Source organism: Pan troglodytes, chromosome 11, assembly GCF_028858775.2.
Source record: "Pan troglodytes isolate AG18354 chromosome 11, NHGRI_mPanTro3-v2.0_pri, whole genome shotgun sequence".
NCBI lineage: Eukaryota > Metazoa > Chordata > Mammalia > Primates > Hominidae > Pan > Pan troglodytes.
The window spans coordinates 113,847,938-113,864,348 of NC_072409.2; the positions used below are offsets into that span (position 1 = coordinate 113,847,938).

General features: G+C 40.9%; 1 protein-coding gene across 8 annotated transcripts in view; it reads right to left on the reverse strand.

Annotated features, from left to right (window-relative positions):
- SMARCA2 (SWI/SNF related, matrix associated, actin dependent regulator of chromatin, subfamily a, member 2) overlaps positions 1-16,411 on the reverse strand; it is a 178,097-nt gene that overhangs the window by 104,611 nt on the left and 57,075 nt on the right. For all 8 annotated transcript variants that reach the window (XM_054657899.2, XM_054657897.2, XM_054657898.2 and 5 more), the window contains exons 11-19: positions 15,499-15,629; positions 15,218-15,275; positions 12,513-12,613; positions 11,066-11,213; positions 6,853-7,016; positions 5,439-5,505; positions 4,657-4,767; positions 1,789-2,031; positions 246-359 (exon numbers count right to left, since the gene is read on the reverse strand). In XM_054657899.2, the coding sequence (XP_054513874.1) occupies positions 246-359; positions 1,789-2,031; positions 4,657-4,767; positions 5,439-5,505; positions 6,853-7,016; positions 11,066-11,213; positions 12,513-12,613; positions 15,218-15,275; positions 15,499-15,629 (1,137 nt within the window). The remainder of the gene's footprint in view (positions 1-245; positions 360-1,788; positions 2,032-4,656; positions 4,768-5,438; positions 5,506-6,852; positions 7,017-11,065; positions 11,214-12,512; positions 12,614-15,217; positions 15,276-15,498; positions 15,630-16,411) is intronic.

Below are 16,411 nucleotides of genomic sequence, written 5' to 3' on the forward strand. Positions count from 1 at the left end.
AGACTCAGTGAATTTGATAATTTTATAAAATCTGCTCGAACGCTTTTGGAAAACAGGCTGCAAATGCTATAATTTCCCTGCTCTCTCTAGCCCTATCAAACAAAAAAACAATTTAAGATATTTTCAAGATACTATTAACTACAATATGAGTCTGCTGTTTCAGAAACACAATTTCAGAGGCAGGTACTTCAAATATATTTGCTGGAGGAAAAAAAAAACCCACAACTTCTGGTTGTGCAACATACTTTTTCGGGAAGCTGGGATTCAACTTCTTTCTTCAGTCTCCTTAGTAAAAATGGTCTTAACACCTTATGTAGACGCCTGATGATCAATATAGTTTCTTCTTCATTTAAGTCCACCTGTAAGAGAGGCTTATTATGAATTTGATTTTTTAAAGAAAAGGATGTTTCATACAATAAAGCTTTATGTTACATATATGTGGTTCAATACATGATTGACATTTTACATGCATTAAAGCCAAGTTTAAGCCTGTCATATCTACCTCTGAATTATCTTCCCACCTGCCTACCAAGTGGTAACAAAATGACCTCTAAATAGGTGTCTTTGTCTTAACGCTGAGTTCTATGGAAAAGAGCCCGGAAGCCACCAGTTTTTTATCAGTAGTGTCAACAGCCTCAAATTGTATGGGATATGACTGTCAATGAAGACAGACTGAAGATTGAGATAGAATGGGAGAAGGGGGGCAATAGTTAATATGTTCCCTATTTAAAGTGGCAGCCTTAAGTTAGGCCCTTCGTCTTGGTTGTCTCAGACACAGAAACAAACTAAAGGAACAGGGGCTTGAACATATAAAGAAGAGGAACAAGAGTTGATCCAGTTTGTGCTGGTGAACCTCTAAGTCCCTCTAACTTCCCTCCTTTCCTTTTCTCAGCCCTATCTAGTTCAAGTTTAGTCCATCTTATAAATTTCCCGGCTTTCTCTTTCACCCTTCTGCTATTAACCTCTAGGGGGCAGAGTTGATTGACACTACTTTCTACAAATGGGCAAGCCAGTGAGTTAACTACTGAGGATGGGCCCACGTGCCTCAACATCAAAGGGCCAAATAATTCAAACCGAAATTTTACTAAAGCATTTTTAGTGGCTTTTCATTCCTATGAATGAGGAACCACTATGAAACTGACGTGTGCCCATTTCTTTTCTTGCAATGGCCCATTGTCTACCTTTCATAAATGAGCTCTTAAGAGAAGACAGTGGAAGGAACAATAAGAAATTGGAAAATAAATGGCTACTCCAGGAAGACTATTTATGTACACACAAAACTGAAAATCACATTAAAACCTAAAAAGAAAAAAAAAAGGTCTGCAGAAAATTTGTGAAAACTAGTTCTGTTTTACACACAAAATCTTTATGTGGAAATATTTTAAAGGGAACTCCAAGTTTATAACAAGGAAAGATTTGTTTAAAGCTTGTATTTAGTTGGTTAATTTGGTCTGGTTAAATTACTTCAGCAAAATATCTCCATGTTCATCCTCCCTGTGGCCCACTGCAGTTAAGCATTCCACCGGTTGGGACCCTTTTCTGGTAGCCTGGTAAACATGCTGGCAAAAGACAAAGGGGTTAGATGCCCCATGTACCACTAGATCCATTTTCCTAGGAGGGGAAAATAACCCCACCACAAGACCATGTCCACCCACCGATGGGTTTCATAAAATAAACAACAGTGGAAACCACCCTGCGGGTGTTCTGTGGCTCTAATGTTCTCAGCTTTAGGGCCTTTCATTTCATGTCATTGTCATGCAGTGGAAAAAACAAAAGTCAGACCAGTACCCTTTCACCAGTCATGGCAAATGGAGCATTGAACCATTGTTCAAATGTGCTGCAGCTCTTAAAAATTGTTGGGAGGAGGAAGTTGAGGAGGGCCCAGAGTTCAGGGAGCTTATTCTGCAGCGGGGTCCCAGTCAAGAGGATCCTTCTGGGGGCCACATAGTGAGTGTTCAAGACCTGAGTCAGCTTGCAGTGGTGATTCTTCATTCGGTGGCCTTCGTCCACTATCATGTATTTCCACCGAATCTATAACACAAGAGGAAGGACGGACGTGTAGTAAACAAGGGAAAATACAACTATTTCCAACAAGCAAGTGGTGGTGCGGAAAACCAAAGAACCCATCCTTGGTATATGATATGCTGTGATTACCTTTGAGACAAGGGAATCTCAACAATGTCTCATGCCTGATAGGCCGCATAAGACATCCTATAATAATAGAATGTTAAAGGAACAATGTTCCTTACAGACCACGTAATTCCAAATCAACTTTTTACAAAGAAGGAAATTTGGGTCCAGAATGACATGGTTGTTTCCACGTGTGGATCCTGCCTCTCCCCATCCAATGCCCCTTCTATTAATACGTATCATGACAGCTATCCCAGATTTCATGGTCATGCTATTTCAGCTCATGACAGGCATAGAATATAGGTACCCACCTGAAGCAGAGGTTAATGACTGATTTTTCCAAGATGGCCCTAGCAGGTTCTACAGCTGAGATATTCTTGGCTCCATGCCTTCTTTTCTATTAGCCTGGCTGGTTACTACCTTTAGGGCTTGGCTCGGAAGTGTGTTTTGTTTTGTTTGGACTGGTTGCTAACATTTAAAAGTTGGACTATTTCACATTAAATTTGTACATACGGCTTTTCAAAAATTAGGTCTGACAACGAAGCTCCCTCAATACACGCACATTCCTTACCTGCCAGATCTAGGACCCCTGTTTTATCAAAAATAAAACAATATACTCACTGGCAGAAAGCGCACTGCAAAAATATCATTCCTGTATTTATGCCAAAACTGCAGAATTAAATACAGCATACTTCCCCAAGATGACGATTGCGTAAAACGTCCAGAATGCTTATATGGCCCAGTCCTCCTTCCTGCCTACACAGTACGTTCCCTCTCTCATACCTTACCCTTCAGTCCTCTTAAGAGCACTGTTCAGTTTCTTAAAGTGAGAACAATGAGGAATGTTCCACTAAGCCTATCCATTCTCTACACAACAGTGGCAATGGCCAAGAAAAACATCTGGTGCTCAGATGTCCCCAGATCCTGCTGCAAAGCTCCTAGAGAGAGAAGCGAGATGAGGAAAGTATTCTATACAGTCCTTGCCTTCCTCATTAGAAGCATCAGACGTGCCAGGGGAAAAGGAATAAAATCATCAGTCAGGCTGGGATGTACAGGTAAGAAAAAAACAAAAAAAAAAACTACCTCGATTTTTTTTCCTTCCTCCACCACCACTAAGAAAACTGTTTAAGGATAATTAAAGCTGCACAATCAACTGCCTCAGACTTACCAATAGCATGAAAAGAGGCAAGCAGACAAATATTTAAATAAATATCCTAAATCTACTTTCCTGCCTAATTTAGCTTATGAAATAATAAAGAATCAGAGGCCTTTGATTTTGCTATTGGGTCTACTACTAATGAGGTCTTCCACTTGGACAAAATTACTACCTCTTTCTATAGTTCCATTTCTCCAGTAACAAATAAAAGCAGTGCATCTCATTACCAGGCGTCTCCAATGAATCTTGAAATACATATGCAGAAGACACAAGATGAATTTTTTTAAAAGGATCTCAAATGTACAAACACATTCCCATAGTAATATTGAAAACACATCATTTTTGACACTGCCAAATTCATCTCTGAGTGTGAGGAGGTGGAACACAGCATTGTTGCCAGTGCCATCTCAATTATTAAACCTCCCCTGGGAACACATTTCCTTTTTGTTATTTCCTATGATGCCATGAAGGGAACTCTCAGTTCCCAGAGCAAGAGTTTAATGCAGAGGTAGAATAGACCCCAGAAATAGAGATTCTATTCAATTTTGGACATAACTTAGTTTCAGATTATAGTGCTTTCAAAACTTCATGGGGTAAAAAAAATTACTAAAGAGAAAAAAAAGAGTTTTCATTATTTGTTCCACGAAAGAGAGTACTTCCATCTTTCCACATGAACATATTAGAAGACAAGATGATATAAATGGGAGTAAAAATTTCTACTTTGTGGCTAAGGAACAATTTAGGACATAAAAATTAGGAGACATGTAAGTCACAGAAACACCTCTTTCTCAGTTTCAAATAAATAGTCACAGAAACAACCTTAAGTAATTCCAACAATGATAGTCTATTATTTCACCAGGAAAAACCTGAAACAAGACTACCACAAAAGCCACTGCTTGGATAAATGTTCATATGGTGGAGACCATATGGAGAGGTGTCTGGCTCATCTTTGGAGAAACAAAGGCACAAGAAGAATGAAGGTACACTGACAATATCTCAGGGCAACAAAAACAATTATTTCTTTCCCCAGAATGTTCAAAGCTGTTAGAGAGAAAAGAGTTGCAGAAGCAACCAGGTGAATTTTTTTAAGAGATGTAAACTCATCAACTCTGAGGGGATAGACAAGAGCCGCCCCAGGATCAATCATAAACACACACACACACACACACACACACACACACACACACACACAAACAGCATGCATGAAATCAAATCCATGACCAAAACATATCAAACTCTGAAAAAATTTTTAAAAAATAAAGAAAAGGACAAGCCATCTAAGGATCCAATTACACTACTGACTTGGGCAATACTTCACATTCCAGTGCAATGGTCCTAATTAGAGAGAAAATTATTTTTTAAAAACATACCTTTGCAAGAATGTGCTTGTCTTTTATAATATACTCATAAGTAGTCAAGAGGACATTGAATTTGCCACTCCGTAGCTGGGGGACAAGGGAGCGACGCATGGCAGGAGTACCCTGAATGGAAAGAAAAAAATACATGCATGATCCTATGGACATATATGTGCATTATTTCTCACTTTTCATAGCTTAATGATGCCCAGACATGTGACTGAAGAATGCACAGACACACATTCTCATAGACTGATCTATTATACACGAGGAAGTTTTGGCTAAATTACACGTCTTGACCCTTTTCAGATCTTTTTTTAGAAAGGTTTTCCCACCAAAGACAGTGGGAGGGCAAAGGGAAATGGAAATGACAGTGAATTTGTGGTAGTAGAGAACCCACCGCTCTGCTGAAAGCCTCCAATTCTGTTGAGAAAGTACAGCAGGCAGCCCGGGCATCCGGGTAATTGCCTGACTTTGCAGGAACAGTGGGCACGGTAGCAGCCCACAGCGAGCCAGTCAGCAGCACGCAGAATGTGTGATATTTGTCATTTGTATTACTCTCATCAGAAACCTTGCAATATGATAATTAACAATTTTCTTCTGGATTTCACTATCTGAAAGTAATTATGGTTTATTACAGTAATCTTCTTGGGATGATTAACTCTCACGGTTTAGTACATGATGTACATGACAAAACTTTACAACCAAATACAGTTCACAGATGTGCATATGGAATGAAGAAAATAGGGTCTATTTTTTGCTTTTCCACATTTATATATAAATACAGCATTCCAAACCTTGTAAGAAATCTTCACCACAGAAGGAGCCCATTTGTCAAATTCATATGTCCAGTTAGATAGAGTCCTACGAACAACAACAACAAAAAAAAACAGAAAAAAGACATTTGTATAAAAATCAATGGTTAAAAAGATGTTCTTATTCATTTTCAGGCCTCACCTTGAAAGGGGCTACAGAATATAACATATCTCAACAAGATATTTATTTTAAAGGTGTGGAAATAAGAGTTCAAAACAAACTGTCACAAAACATGACAAGTTTGTGGTTCATAAAAAAATCTTGTAAGAAAAAAACTAAAGAATACATAAATATAGAGAGCAAAAAACTAAACTGTAATATGATATTAAAAAAGAGCAATTGCCAGAATGATTTTAGGAATCTTCATAAACAGCCATATAGGTTCAGAAAAAAGATGAGTCAGGAAAAAGAAATTATAAAACCACATGAAAACATAAAATAAATCTGTCAAGAGGGAACAGGGAAAGAAATATTGAATGACGTTTTTTAAAGCCCTGAAAGTGTCACTGTACATATGATTCAGAACATGCAAAATATAGATCAAATGCAAAAGATGCCTAAATATTATAGATACAGATAATTCATACAAAAAGGGCTGCAAATAGTCTTCATTAGAAAAAATTCAAAGAAAACACAATAATATTAATAGAATCCTTCTTCTTACTGAAGGTCCAAGTTCATATCAGCATTGAGATCTATAACAAGACCTTGGTGAACAAAGCTGCAACCTAACACCCACAGGCAGACACACTGAACTCCCAGGGAGGGTGCTTGTGAATCACTGTGCCCTCACTCAGTAGTGCCCACTTAGGACCTTCTAAGAACCACCTAGCAGGTGAGGCACTGGGAACGTAATGGCGAACAGCAAAGGCCTGTCCTTACTAAGCAGCAAACTCATTGAAACATAACCTCAGGGCACATACTAAGGTTATTTTAATGCAAAACTCCTAGTTATGATTTTGATTTATGTTCTGCTTTTAAAAGGAAGATTTAAGAATATATCATCTTTTGGAAATGGAATAAGGAAAATATCAAGGAAATCACACACACACACACACACACACACACACACACACACACACCCCTTTCCCCTTTGTGAGCCACTTAAGGAATAATGATGAGCAAGACTCACTATGCAGTGTTCAGGCTGTGCAGGCCTGTAATGCTGATGGCTGATAAAATCACTCGGTCCCGTGCTTAAATAGCCAATCAAACAGGCTAGGATGGGGAGGGGTGGGAAATTAAAACCTAAATCCAGATTACATGCTCTTGGTAATCTGGATTTAGGTTAGTACATGCTACAATTCTGTCTTAAGTAAAAAACAAGGACAAGCTACTAATCGGGCACTCTACAACATACAGAACAATGACTGTGGAATAAATGACTTTACTTACGAAAGGGGAACAATGATGAGATAGGGGCCATTGAGTCTTTTGTGCTCCATCAGATAAGTGATGAGTGCAATGGTCTGTATGGTCTTTCCTAGCCCCATTTCATCGGCTAAGATTCCGTTCAAGTTGTTATTATACAGGGAAACCATCCATTCCAGGCCCTGGAGCTGAAATGAAGAGTAATTGCTTCAATTATCCAAGATCTGCACAGGTAATTAATACTAATACAACTCAAGTGAGGCTGTGACTTCTTAACTCCTCAGTGCTATATGTTGGGTTTCCCGCAGTAGGAAAATGGGGGAAGCACCAATGCAAAAAGAATGTAAAATATGAGCCTGAGCATTCTCTCCATGAGTAAGCTTTCTATCTTCTTGCTTCTTGACAGGTGAGTTTTAAAGCAGTTTTGCCGCTCATCCACACTTAGTATTTCACAGTATATGACATTCTAGAATTATTATAAATGAAAAAAGCCCAAACCAAAATCTAATCCAACCACTCCAAGAATAAAAAGCCAATGTGAAGGCAGATTTGGCACACAGATCACAGATTATTAAAAACAGCCTTTTTGGTAATATGGGTGAGGTCCCCTCAGTGAAAAGGCGGAGTGACCAGGGAGCCAGGGATACTCTGCTGGGACCACAGGAGGACATTTCTCTTCCTGGCAGAGAGAAAGTTCCCAGGCAGCACATGGAAACTTTGTAATGTGGGTACTCCCCAGAGGCTGCACACTGGAAGCTGATGACTGGAAACATGCTCAACGTATTTCTGAAGTACAAAAACACTGTACCAGAGATTCCCCACGTTAAGTACAAAAGTAAGGTTGGGTGAAAATACAAAATTGTTAAACCTCCATCCCCCAACCAACAATTCCCTTCCACCATCATACCACAGATGCTGGATTTAAATGATAGGATCAATTATATATATATTTGCGAAAGTCAATTTAGCTTGCTAATGATGTTATGCTTAGGGAAATGTTAATTTTTTATGTAAGAACAAAGCAAGCAATTAGTTTATTTAAAATATTTATTAAATGACTATTCTGCTCAAGGGGCCATGCAAGGAGCTGTAGCAGATAGACACGAAGGTCTGTAAGATGCATGCCTCCCTTCAGAAGCTCAAATAAAAGAGAAAACAATGAATGAGGCACATATACACATATACCAAGAAGTGGTTGACAGTGCCAATGTATATGTATACATATAAAACTGTATTGACAAGAATTTTTCTTAGGGAGACACTACATTGGTTTGAAGCAATACTTCCATAAGCCACTTGAGATACTTTGTACCATGCAAGATTCCAAAGTCATCCTAAAGGTTTCTGCAGAACTAGAGCAACAACAAGAGATAAGTAGAGAAACAGGAAGAACCTCCAAGAGAATGGGCAAAAGATAGAGGGAAAGAGGTGAAATTATTATAAAACAAACAGTGGTAGACAGGAGAAGCTGTCAGCCTGCAACGTGACCCTGAGACCACGAGAGCTTCAGAAAAGTCAACTAAATACAAGAAACATTTTGGATACTCTGTAGGATGAATTTTTGTTTCTGTTTTTTTTAGTGAAAATTGGTAAAGGGGCTGAATTTTGCGTTTGTGCTAATTCAATACAAAACAGAAGCAGAAACTAGCAGCAGAGGAGACTAGAAATTCACAAAAATTGTGGGAAGTAATTTGGATTTTCTCAGGCTGGAAACTGGCAGAATTGGCCAGGGGGAGGATTAGATATTGAACCAAGCTTATGTGGCTCTCTAGGAGTAGCAGGAAGACCTCAGCCATGTCAAGGTTAAGTAAATATTAATGACACAAAAACCTGTCAAGAAGCAAGAAGATAGAAAGCTTACTCATGGAGAGAATGATCAGGGAAGGCTTTGAGCCACAACTTGAACTGGTTTATGAGAAATGATCAGGGAAGGTTTGAGCCACAACTTGAACTGGTTTGTGAGATCTCATCAGGCAGACATGGCTAGTCAAGATTCCAGGAAGAAGGCACTTCATAAGGTATAAACCCAGAGAGACACTGCAAGGCATGTTCAGGGAATCTACAGCAGCTCAGCAACACACAGGCATAAAACTCACATATGGAAGTCGAAGGAGCTAGGTTTGAAAAGAGAGTGATGAAGACTGCTTAGAAGGGTGTTGGATGACAGAAGAAAACCCATGTGGCATTACAAGTTATTTACAAATAATTCAAAAGATGGATCTCCCATATGCAGATATATAAAAGTTTATTAGAGCATGCTATGAGTTAACATCTATGTCAGGTAGGCCAAACAAGATGAAACCTGCTTTGGATCTCAGGACTATGACATGGTCTTTGGAGAAAACATGATCTTACTAAGGCCAGAGCAGTGGTCCTCAGAATGTGCTCCAGGGATTCTCAGGGGCCCCCAAGATCTTGGAAGGAGATCCATGAGGTCAAAATGATTAGCATGACAATACTAAGGCATGACTTGTCATTTTTACTGTGTTGACATCTGCACTGATGATGCAAAAGCAATGGTAGGTAAAAACTGCTAGTGCTTTAGCACAATCAAGGCAGTACTGTACTGGCCGTCGTTGTATTCTGCACTCCTATGCAAGGGCAGCAGACACAGTACCAAGTGTTAAGAGTAGAGAGGACCCGATGCCAACAAGTACACTTCCTAAAGTGTATTCTAGAAGACGCTAGTCTTACAGGATGTTAATTGGTGATATAAAAATAGGGTTTGGTAGTCAAAGAAATTTGGGAAATATGAAGTTAAACAATGTTAAAGAAGTGATTTTACTGCAGGATGCTGATGCGCATTATGGTTACATGTTGATTTCCGCAGAGTCCTAAGTGTGCTGACGGGCATGTGAATTAACAAGAGGGGTCACTGCCAGAGTGACCATATCTGGTTGTTGTCGAGGGACAGTCCAGGGTTATGCCTATTATCAATAATAAGGCGCTCGACTCACGTTCACAAGTATTCAAGTTAGAAATAGTAATTTATATGGTAATCTTAGTTACAGTATTTGGCCACAAACCTCTTTTTTTATTTATCTATTTTTATTTTTATTTTTATTTTTTTTTTGATAGAGTCTCACTCTGTTGCCGAGGCTGGAGTGCAGTGGTGCTATCTCGGCTCACTGCAAGCTCCGCCTCCTGGGTTCACGCCATTCTCCCGCCTCAGCTTCCCGAGTAGCTGGGACTACAGGTGCCCGCCACCACACCCAGCTAATTTTTTTGTGTTTTTAGTACAGACAGGGTTTCACTGTGTTAGCAAGGATGGTCTCAATCTCCTGACCTTGTGATCTGCCCGCATCAGCCTCCCAAAGTGCTGGGATTACAGGCGTGAGCCACCGCACCTGGCCTTCTTTTTTAATTTTTAAGGAACAATTCATAGAACAAATGTCTCATGGAACACAATTTGGGAAACGTCACTAAGTGGTAGAAGGTAGAACACAGGAATTAGCCTCAATCCAGACAGGTCAAATAAAACATTGGCCTAATTTTTAATCAAAGCACAGATGCTCACAATTTTATTGTATCTTTTTTTTTTGTAGATGGAGTTTCACTTTGTCACCCAGGCTGGAGTGCGGTGCTAAGATCTTGGCTCACTGCAACCTCCACCTCCCGAGCTCAAGCGATTCTCCTGCCTCAGCCTCCGGAGTAGCCGGGATTACAGGCATGTGCCACCACACCCAGCTAATTTTTGTATCTTTAGTAGAGAGAGGGTTTCACCATGTTGGCCAGGCTGGTCTCGAGCTCCTGACCTCAAGTGATCCACCCACCTCAGCCTCCCAAAGTGATAGGATTACAAGAGTGAGCCACCATGCCTGGCCTATTGTGTCTTAAGGAAAAGCATAAATGTAGTAGACAGCTACTCCTAGGTGGGTTGAATCCATGGCATAAAACCACAGCCACACCTAAAAATTTTAAAGAAATACTTCAAGATGAGGCGTGGATGTTCTCCAGTTTAATAGAATGTGGCTGGGTTTTCCATTTTGCAGAGATCACTTAAAATACATCCCAAAAGCATAAAAGAGAAAATGGGTATGGCATGCCCTAGTAAAGATGGTAACATGGAGTACTCTAAAAGAAGAATCATAGGCACAATGAAAGGAATCTCAGTATTATAAGTGATGTGGCCTAAAATGTCATCAAAAGCCCTTAGTCAACATGTGCACGACATACTTCAATCAAAATTAGGTAAATGGTTACAACTTGCCAAGGAAACTCAAACCATGCCAATTACCTGGTAATGCTTTAGGGTCCCGTTAATGAGGAGGGCAGACTGTTTCTCCACCCTCTCCGAGATGGCATGAGCCACGGTGTAGTAGGACTGGGAGCCCCTGGCACTGTACTGCATGCTGTATTCATCATCCACGTCTTGCTTAGCTGTCCTGGAAAAGGAAAAAGTGGAGAATCACACACAGACATGTGTGTGCATGTGTTGTTTTACTTCACTCAATAAATGATTTGAGAACCTAAAATAGCTGCAATAAGTGTGTTTTATTTATCAACCACTACTTGCCATGCAGTTAATATACACTATCTGTAATCCTCTCAAAAAGCAAGCACAAAAGGCGTTATGATGATCATCCCCATTTTATGCAGGTGGAGAACCTGAGGCTTAGAGAGGTTACTTCATTTGTTTGGATCACATAAAAGGTAGTGAAACCAGGATTCGAATACAGGTCCCCTTGACCCAAAATACAGATAGGAGCCTGAACCCTACACCTGCAGATGAATACTTTGCCGATGAAGCTGTCCTAGACTGTTAAATACAAAGATAAATCCTATTCACAGAACACTGGCTAAAGCTGGGAGGGCAGGGGGAGAGGGCAACCCAACATTCAAGGGGTAGGAAAGAGGAAAGGTAGGCTTCTATCTTCTGTGCCTTGTTCATGAGCTACTCTGCTATTCTATAGGCAATGAGGAACCACTGAGGGGGATTCTTAACACCTTCAGTGAAGGATCAGGGCAGACTGTTACCAGGAAGGGTCCCTAAAGTGGGGCACACAACCATGGAATAAAAGGGAGAAATATGAGGATGTCTATTTCTGGTTTTTAAAATACCTCATCTTTTATATTGTTTCACAACAGTTTTCTTTTAATAGTACAGCTATACAAGCAAAGAAATGTGCAAACCCTTGATGTAGAGGGCCCACAGGAATGGATGAGACACACAGCCAGGGCACTCGGAGGGTTGGAGAGGGTTCAGGGACTGGGCGAGAGTTGGTGGTCAACTTGGCTAAGGCAGCAGGAGTAAGACAGGAATGGTGTCTCTCACTTGGGTTTCAGGGAGACTGCTGATATCATTAAGGGAGGCAGGAAAGGCAGCGAAGCAGCCAGTTAGGGAGATAAGTTTCATTAGTTCAATCTGGGATTGAGGTGCAGGCGACAGGTGTGAGGCTCAGGAGTGAGCCTGAGCTGGAGGCGGGGATTAAGGAGAGAGAAGGGTAAGGAAGTGAGAAAGAAAGGGAAGAAAGGGAAGGAAGGAAGGGAGGGAGGGATGGAGAATCAACATGAAACCCCGAGACCTGGGAACCCAGAACTCAGTGGTGACCTCTAGCAGCACAGTTTCAAGCAGAGTGTAGGCGTGAAGTTAGTTGCCTTCCTTGAACAAAATTTCCTAAAAGAAAATTCATTAAGCATCATCCTCATGCAATGCATTTCCAAGGGAAAAATTCAGTACATACTCAATGATCTGCTTAGCATCCTTCTCAGAAACTTCTTCACTATTTGGATCCAGGAGTATTTTCTCTTCGGTTTCCTGCCTACTGGACTCTTCTTCCTCATCCTGGAGAAGGAACAAAGATAGGGAGGAAATTATATTTTAACAAGGAAATCTCTATGATTGACATTTTCTGAAAAGTCATAAACTAGTATTGAACTTCACAAATGAAGTAAGATCATAAAATTCCGGGAGGAAGTAAAGGTAACATCTCCTTAAGTAAGGTAACACCCCCATTCAACTGCTGTTGACAGCATGAATGAGACAATGAAGGGAACTCGCTGAGGAGCCCCTAGAACCCTTGCTCCCAAGAATGAGTATGTAAATATCATGCCAGAAACATAAATATTTATCATTATTTGGTTATCAGAGTCCTGTAGAGCATATCTGCTCTCACTCAGTAGCACTCTCTCCAAAGCCAGATTGTAGAGCTCTTAGGATCCTCCTTCTCATAAAAACACTCTCTCTGATGGCTGGGTGCAGTGGCTCATGCCTGTAATCCCAGCTACTCGGGGGGCTGAGGCAGGAGAATCGCTTGAACCCAGGAGGCAGAGGTTCCAGTGAGCCAAGATCACACCACTGCACTCCAGCCTGGGCAACAAGGGCGAAACTCTGTCTCAAAACAAAACACAAAACAAAACAAAAAAAATCCACTCTCTCTGATAATGCCCATGGGACTTGGATGGCCCCATATATGTCCACTGTAGAGGACCTGGATCTTGTAAACACACTGCTTTCTGTGGCTGATTCACATCACACATTGCAGAGTACTGAGATTAAAAACTCTCAATAACTTGGCAAAGGATTCATTACCTCTCCCTTCTCAACTGAGTGCTACATCCAGCTGACCCATTTGAAAGCATCACTAAGTAAGTGTCCATTCTGTCCACTACTAACCTGGTGTAGAAGGCTAAATCTTTCCAGACAATCCAGTAGAATTTCCTTGAAAAGCAGGTTTAAAGAGAACCATGCTTTTCCGTAACTCTTAAATGACAAAGTATGAATTGACAGACTATCAAGGAGAAAAATCAAACCTTATGATAGCAGATCATTTAGAAGCAGGGAGTCAGCTAAGGCCTTGGCACAACTCCTTCATTTTCCAGGCCAGGAAATAAAACACTGAGAGGGGACATGACTCTCCACATGTCACTCAGGCTCACCTGCAGCAGACCCATGTGATGGGCCCAGGGACAAGGGCTGTCTGTGCTTGTCATTCTCAGGATGGCACCTGCTGGCTAGGCGGCCTACTTCATCTTATCTCTGCCCTCTCTGGCTCTCTTATTCAAAGAGAAGCTTCTTCCAGTAGGTCACTTATAAGCCCATTCATCCAAGTAAACAAGACACCTTTAAATATCTTAGAGATAGAGTAGCTGGGGGAAACAAATAGCATCCCCCAAAAAGTATTTGCTTTTAAAAAACAAAACACAACAAAACAGGATCTTGCTCTGTCACCCAGGCTGGAGTGCAGTGGCACGACCTCAGCTCACTGCAGTCTCTGCCCAGGGCTCAAGCCATCCTCCTACCTCAGCCTCCCGAGTAGCTGGAACTGTGGGCATGCGTCACCACGCCCTGCTGATTTTTGTATTTTTTGTAGAAATGGGGTTTCACCATGTTGCCCAGGCTGGTCTCGAACTCCTGGACTCAAGCAATTCTCCTGCGTCAGCTTCCCAAAATGCTGGGATTATAGGCATGAGTCACCATGCCCAACCATGTTTGCTTTTTAATGATTATGCTTTTTTGTAATGTAACTTTTAGTATTCTTTCTCTTTACAAAAGCATTAAGTGCTCATGGAAGACTAATTTGGAAAACACAGGTCCACAAATAGAAGGAAAACAGCCATAGTCTTGAGACCCTGGTAAGCTATTATGGGTAAGGATGTTTTACCTTGTCCTCAGCACCTATACTACGGCACTCTCAAAAATATCAGATCTAATGACTATATATTAACAATGCTCTAATAAAGGAGAGGAAATCTTCTTTTAATCCTTCTATTTGTAATTATTAAATTAAACATTTTGTAGCCGATTTAACAAATATTTTATTATTTCTCAATTTCTATTAAAAATACCCAAGATTCCCATTTTAGGTTCTAGTTATACTAAGTATTCCTTCCAAGAGACTGAGCGCTTCTCTTTGGATAACAAGTATATCTAAGGAATTCAAACAAGAATCACATTTGGAGAGAAATCAAGAGGATCAATAAACTCATTAAACCAAGCCCATGTTGCCCTTTTTGTCAAAGTTTCCAGACTCAGAATTGCAAATAGACTCTAAGGTCTGAAGGACTTCAGAACTTTTTGGCAGTTAATTCTCAATGTGAACCACTTAGAGGTATGGTCTGGCCTTTCCCAAGGTAATCCATCTCCAATTCTCCCCCAAAAGACCACTTCACCATCTCCCAAGTTAATGCCAGCTTCTCTTCTCTTGGTTTCAAGTGAATTTAGAATGTGCCAAGTTTCCCCATTAGCCAGGGCCTTCCAAGAGATCACTGTACCACTAGGCATACACCATCAAAGCATTTGTAAATCCTTAGCCCCAGCTGTCACCCAAAGGCCAATCCTGGAGGAAGAAATGACAGAAGGACACAAGGCCCGGGCTTACATTCAGGAAGAATTTCTTCCTCTGATAACTTTCAAACCAATAAACCCCAAACAGAGATACATACATACCTCTTCCTCATAATCAGAATCACTCTCTTCACTGTCAGATCTAGGGGCAACTTCATAACTAAGGAAAAAGAGTGAGGAAGAGGAGGGGGCTTAGTTTTTTAAATTATAAAACAATAAAGACACACATGACTTAATAGCACATTCTATGTATAAAAGACAAATCCAAGTAACAACTTCAACCATCTCAGCAAAGGCTGTGTAGTTTTAGTTTCGAGATCGTACAAGATTACCAAAATCTAAAAAGCTAAAAGAACACCATGAACGCTGCTTTCATGCCTTACCCAGGATTCATTTCCAGCCAGGCGTCCAGCTGACTTGCTTTGGGTGCTTCTGGTCCGAACAGAACCTTGCCGGTTTCTGTGTGAGTCACTTTGACAGGGAGGTCACTCATCTGGCTGCTCTCATCTATGGGCTACAAAGGAGGGAAAATCATGTCACGGCTTGATGTTAAGACCTTCTCCCAGTTCTGTACTGGACGTTTCTCAGCATTTTTTGCTGCCCAGCATGTGAAACCTTATTCTGTGTTTGGAAATTTCACTACCTAATGAGTTTTGGTGGGAGGTGAGAGGCTACCTCCCACTGAAGAAACTGAAAATGCTGCCTCCCTGGTAGCTAAGATACAGGCACAAACCTCAGCTCCAGCAACCAGATACATCACCAAGGTTGTGAGTTAAGAGCTAGAAGTGCAAGGGTGTGGAAACCAACAGGTGCACTGGTGCAGGGCAGACCACAGTGGCAACAATGCCAGGAAAGCGGTAATGGCTCTGTCAAACTTCTGCCTGCTCCCAACCACAGCCTGTCCTCACTAGACCAGTTGTAGAGCATAATATTGGGGATAGCCCTGAGTCAGGTTCTTCAGAAACCCTGGAGATCTGATGAGTTGCCCAGTATCCTATCAATACATTCCCTTTTTATTTAAATCAGGCAGAGTTGATTTTGGTCATTTGTAACTAACAATCCCCATTCCTCAACTAATACTTCCCAGATAACAACTATTGCAAAGTCATGGTTTCAGAGAGAATGAAAAACAGAAAAGGTATTATAACTTATGTCATCTCATGAGTGGCTGGTTTGGTCTCTGCAGAACCGGTGTCCTTTTTCCAAAACTAACCCCCCAGGTGTCTAACCCAACTATTGGTATCTTCGAGTGTGATAAAGAGAAAAGCTCTGCTCCTCTGAAATCTGGCAAACTGA